Source organism: Gekko japonicus, unplaced genomic scaffold (assembly GCF_001447785.1).
Source record: "Gekko japonicus isolate JY-2015 unplaced genomic scaffold, Gekko_japonicus_V1.1 scaffold1169, whole genome shotgun sequence".
In the NCBI taxonomy this organism is placed as follows: domain Eukaryota; kingdom Metazoa; phylum Chordata; class Lepidosauria; order Squamata; family Gekkonidae; genus Gekko; species Gekko japonicus.
The window spans coordinates 239,471-245,294 of record NW_015164707.1 but is presented as its reverse complement, the minus strand read 5'-3'; the positions used below and the strand labels follow the sequence as shown (position 1 = coordinate 245,294).

Here is a 5,824-nt window from a genome sequence, read left to right as displayed (position 1 = left end):
GTGTCCCTTCGCTGTGACAGCAGGGGGAGGGCCGGGTCGGTGCGGTGGTCCAGCGCGCGGGCCCTCGGGGGGGGGAGCCGGGGGGCTCGATCCCCTCCCCCCCTCCACTCGCAGCGGGCCGGGTGGCCTTGGGCAAGGCGTCGCTCTGGGGGGGAAAGGGCCGCCTCCGTCAAGGGCTCTCTCGGCCCCGCCCGCCTCACTCACGGGGTGTCTCTCTGGTGGGGAGGGGGAGGGAAAGGCGCTTGGAAGCCGCTCTGAGACTCCTTTGGGGGTAGTGAAGGGCGGGGAATACATCCAGTCTCTTCTTCTTCTTCTAATCTGGGGGAGCCGGGTTTGATTCCCCACTCCTCTACCTGCACCTTGGGTCAGTCACAAGTTCTCTCAGAGCTCTCAAGGGCAGTCCTCCAAAGAGCTCTCTTGGCCCCACCTGCCTCCCAGGGTGTTTGTGGTGGGGAAGGGAAGGGAAAGGAGCTTGTAAGCCACTCTGAGACTCTGAGTGAGGGGCAGGGTATAAATCCAATCTTCTTCTTTTTTTGATAAAATTTATCACACCTAGGGTTGTTGTTTTTTGGGGTTGTGTGTTTTTTTTTGCAACATATGTGTTCCTTTCCTTGGAAGAGTACTGCACACTTAAATGAGTGGGAACCAAGAGGGTTCAGAATGATGTGGTAGTTCCAGATAAAGGTGGGGGGGTTGCATTGCTTCATACCCAGATAAAGCAGTGGGCGGCATAAGAAATTTGGTTTAGAACAGAGCTTTGCAAGCCACACCTGGCCTATTCTGAATGTTTTCTGATAAACTAATCACAGTATGTGTTATGATCTATGTTTTGCACCAGGCACCACTGAATTAACAGGGAGCACCAACCTCATCACCTACTATAACCTGGAGCATGCTTACAAGACGTTTTGTGGCAAAAAGGTGAAGGAGAAGCTCAGTAACTTCCTGCCTGATCTGCCAGGGATGATAGATCTGCCAGGTTCTCATGACAACAGCAGCCTACGCTCTCTCATTGAGAAGCCTCCCATCTGTGGGAGCTCATTCAACCCCATCACTGGTACAATGCTGACAGGCTTTCGTCTACATGCAGGCCCGGTAAGTCAAAGATGGGAGCAGTATGGGGACTGCAGTGAAGGAGAGGATATCTTTGCTTTGGATGGGAAATGACACTGTAGTCTCCTGATAGAAGAGAAAACCTGCCCATGCTGGAAAGCCTGAACATTATACACACACGTGGGTGAAGTTGTGGTGCGAGTTGAAGGTCATGGGGAACATATGAATTCCTATGAGAGACTGAGTCTAGCACCTTAGGATTCACCTAGTTTGGTTGACACAATGGCAATAGAGATCCCAAGCAGAAGGTGATGGCAGTCCTTTGCTTTGTAATAGAAAAGAGTATTACTGGGCAGATGGCAGTGGGTTTTGTTCCTTGGTTACAGAGCAGAATCATTTTTATTTGATTTCCAGTGGAGTACTCCATGAAGGATAGGTTTACCATTTGTTGAGAGTGTAGCAGATAGTGTTACAATAGGCTGGGAATAACTGGAAAGTGCTGAGGATAGCAGAGCCTGAGCTTTGCTGTGTTTGGAAAGGTCAAGCCTGGCAGATAATGTCACTTAGTGGCTTCAGAATAGCTGGACCCTTTTGACTCAAAGAAGACCCAGGAATCTGAGCTGTCAACAGAATGTGAACTACTATGAGCTTTCCCTGTGGAAGTCTTGACAGCCTCCTTCCTCATAATTACCTTCTGCAGCAGTAGACCAACGTGATACTCCCTGTCCTAATGTGCCTCTGTTTCTTTTTGTGCTGTTGCAGCTGCCAGAGCAGTGTCGTTTAATGCACATCCAACCACCTAAGAAAAAAAACAAGCACAAGCATAAGCAAAGCCGTACCCAGGATCCTGTCCCTCCAGGTAAGAGGCTTCCTCATCTGGTGCTGTGGTGGTCTTCTCTCATTTCCCTCAGAACCGGCATAGCCCTGAGCACCCAGGCTTGGGCAGCTCTCAAGCCAGCAGCAGTAGCAGTCTCCGGTAAAGTCCTGCCAGAAAGTAGGATGGAGCCACAGCACCAGATGGAGCCTAAGCTGCCAGTATTCCCCACCCTTGTCTGAATTATGCCGCCTTCAATTACTGAATCTTTCTTGGCAGAAACACCTTCAGATTCTGATCACAAGAAAAAGAAGAAGAAAAAAGAGGATGATCCTGAGCGAAAAAGAAAAAAGAAGGAGAAAAAGAAAAAAAAGGTGAGTTGTGGGGTAAGCCTTTTACAACTATCCTCCTTTCAGCGTTGGGAAGTTGGAGACCCTGCTCAGAGAGGAAGGGTATGAGAGCAGAGGCCTCTTTTTCTGGCCTGGAACTCCTTTGTGGCTCATGCTGCTTCCATCAGCTTCCTGTATTGTTTTCGGTTATCTACCTTGAGTCCCAACAAGAAATAAACAACTAAACCAATAAGGTTTCCCTGTTATTCTTACGTGTCTTTCATTTCCCTCAGAACCGGCATAGCCCTGAGCACCCAGGTGTGGGCAGCTCTCAAGCCAGCAGCAGCAGCAGTCTCCGGTGAAGTCCTGCCAGAAAGTAGGATGGGGAGAGTGCTCCAGGAAGGTACCGCAAGCTTGCTGAGAAAAGGACAAGTAATGATGGTGGAGCAACTGCTGATTCATATACTTTCCCTTCACCTTGTGGAACAACATGTAAAGGACAACTACTGGGTGGAACTTCTAGGACTCCACTGGTCTCTGTCTAGGGAACACACAGACTGCTTGGGACATGATGTAGACTGGTGTCTTTTGTCAGAGAGCCTTGCCCATTGTTTCAGGGTTTGGGGGTCATGTGGTACAAAATGTTCCTGACTAAGTTGGGATGCCTCTGTGTCAGACTTTAATTAAATCTCTGTTGGAAGAGATGGTAATGATTTGAAGGAATCCTGAGGGCTGCTTCCTCATTTATCGGGGGTTTTGTAAGTGGCTTCATAATCTTCTGCAGATAAGTAAATAATTCCACGGATGCATTCTTATTAATGGGGCATGGCTTCTATCTTACTCCTGGATAGGATAATAACCTGATTGCTCTAAGCGGCTCTCTCTGAATGGAGTATGGCAGGAGAAGGCAGCACATTGATAAAGACAATGGTGGATTTCATCTCCCAGGGATTAAGCTTGCTGGATAGATAGAAGAGCTGCTCTTGCCTTCAGAAACCAAGTGGAGGTCCACTAGACTTGTCCTGTTGTGCTCTGTGTTGCCCTGCTTATGTATGAGTTGCTTACCAAAGGACTTCATAGAATAATTTTCCTTGGCATAACTACGGGTGCAAATTTTAAGATGATCAGTTTAGGGGAGAGAGATTAAATCAGGGTGATCCTGTGGAACCACTTTTAGCATGGAACATTTGGTAAGCTCTAGCTGCTTATGCAAATGCCCTTCATTGACTATAGCCAAGTGCAGCAATTCAGGTGACAAGTTGGAGTGTAAAAAGTCTGGTGTGGCGCTTATGCTAGATTTCAAGGGTGGCTGGGGTTCTCCCCCTTAAGAGAATAGTCAGTGTCCAAACACTTGGAAATTTTATATGAAGCTCATAAAGCCTGAGAATGTAGAGATAAGTAATGATTGGACTAGATTCAGGTAGGTGGCCATGTTGGTCTGAAGCCACAGAACACATTTGGAGTCCAGTCAGGCACCTTTAAGTCCAACGAAGTTTAATTCTGGATATAAGCTTTTGTGTTCATGCACACTTCATCAGATATGCATGTGCAAGCTTATACCTTGAATAAAACTTTGTTGGTCTTAAAAGGTGCCACTGGACACAAACTTTGTTCTAATGATTGGACTATAAATCATAATCGTGTGGCAAGCTAGATTCCTTCATAGTGCCATTTTAAAAACAGGTTTACTAGCCAGTGTACTTGTGATATGATTAGTATTCTCTAATTGCTCTTAGAAACTAGTGGGATGGCTGCCAAGTGAGGGCTGTAGGTACTTCATCTGTATTTTTCACTTCAGTCACCTTTTCATTAACTTCCTCTGTGTGTTCTTTCCTCCTGTGTCCCATTACAACTACCACACCTAAATGACTGTTTTACCATGAAGTGATATAGAAAAATATGCCTATATGTATTTCATCATTCAGCCATTTTGAGCTGTAAAATTCAGCTAATGTTTAAAAGAGTTCGTGAAAGAGAGACATGTTGACCTTTTCAGTTCAGTGTGAAGGATTTTTCTGTGGCTTTCCATCAACTTCTTAAGAACATAAGAACATAAGAGATGCCAATGTTGGATCAGGCCAAAGGCCCATCCAGTCCAACACTCTGTATCCCACAGTGGCCAGAAATACCAGTGCCATCAGGAGGTCCACCAGTGGGGCCAGGACATTAGAAGCCCTCCCACTGTTGACCCCCCCCCAAGCACCAAGATGACAGAGCATCACTTGCCCCAGAGTCCCTATCTATACCTTGTGGCTAATAGCCACTGATGGACCTCTGCTCCATATGCTTATCTAATTCCCTTTTGAAGACGTCCATGCTTGTAGCTGCCACCACTTCCTGTGGCAGTGAATTCCAAGTGTTAATCACTCTTTGGGTGAAGAAGTACTTCCTTTTATCCGTTCTAACCCGACCGCTCAGCAATTTCATGGAGTGCCCACGGGTTCTTGTATTGTGAGAAAGGGAGAAAAGTACCTCTTTCTCTACCTGCTCTTTCCCATGCATAATCTTATAAACCTCAATCATGTCACCCCTCAGTCGTCGTTTCTCCAAGCTAAAGAGTCCTAAGCGCCTTAACCTTTCCTCATAGGGAAAGTGTTCCAACCCTTTTATCATTCGAGTTGCTCTTTTCTGCACTTTTTCCAAAGCTATAATATCCTTTTTAAGGTGTGGTGACCAGAATTGCACACAGTATTCCAGATGATGTTGCACCATTGATTTATATAGCGGCATTATGATATTGGCTGATCTGTTTACAATACCCTTCCTAATAATCCCCAGCATAGCATTGGCCTTCTTTATTGCAGTCACACACTGTCTCGACATTTTCAGTGAGTTATCTACTACAACTCCAAGATCTCTCTCTTGATCTGTCTCTGCCAGTTCAGACCCCATCAACGTGTATTTATAGTTAGGATTTTTGGCTCCAATGTGCATCACCTTGCACTTGGCCACATTGAACCCCATTTGCCATGTTGACGCCCACTCGCCCAACTTTGACAGATCCCTTTGGAGTGCCTCACAATCCTCACTGGTTTTCACCACCCTGAACAACTTCGTATCATCCGCAAATTTAGCCACTTCACTGCTTACTCCCAACTCCAAATCATTAATGAACAAGTTAAAAAGCAGTGGACCAAGTACTGATCCCTGTGGTACCCCACTGCTTACCCCCCTCCACTGGGAGAACTGCCCATTTATACTCACTCTCTGTTTTCTATTAATTAGCCAGTTTTTGATCCATAAAAGGACTTGTCCTTTTATCCCATGATTTTTGAGCTTACTTAGGAGCCTTTGATGAGGAACTTTATCAAAAGCTTTCTGGAAGTCAAGGTAAACAATATCTATTGGATCCCCCTTGTCCACATGTTTGTTCACCCCCTCAAAGAACACTAATAGGTTAGTGAGACAAGATCTTCCCTTACAGAACCCATGTTGAGTCTGCCTCAATAGGTTTTGTTCATCTATGTGCCTACTAATTCTTTCCTTAATAATGGTTTCCACCAATTTACCCGGTATCGACGTCAGACTGACTGGCCTGTAATTTCCCGGATCTCCTCTGGAACCCTTTTTAAAGATGGGAGTGACATTAGCTACCTTCCAGTCCTCAGGAATGGAGGCTGATTTTAAG

At 46.0% G+C, this 5,824-nt stretch overlaps 1 protein-coding gene across 1 annotated transcript in view; it reads left to right on the top strand.

Moving 5' to 3' along the window:
• The window catches only part of MED19 (mediator complex subunit 19), a 3,937-nt gene extending 258 nt beyond the window's left edge, over window positions 1-3,679 (top strand). The window contains exons 2-5 of the mRNA XM_015409529.1: window positions 839-1,095; window positions 1,816-1,912; window positions 2,147-2,241; window positions 2,490-3,679. Of these exons, the coding sequence (XP_015265015.1) occupies window positions 839-1,095; window positions 1,816-1,912; window positions 2,147-2,241; window positions 2,490-2,558 (518 nt within the window). The 3' untranslated portion in view covers window positions 2,559-3,679. The remainder of the gene's footprint in view (window positions 1-838; window positions 1,096-1,815; window positions 1,913-2,146; window positions 2,242-2,489) is intronic.
• The last annotated feature ends 2,145 nt before the right edge of the window (window positions 3,680-5,824 follow it).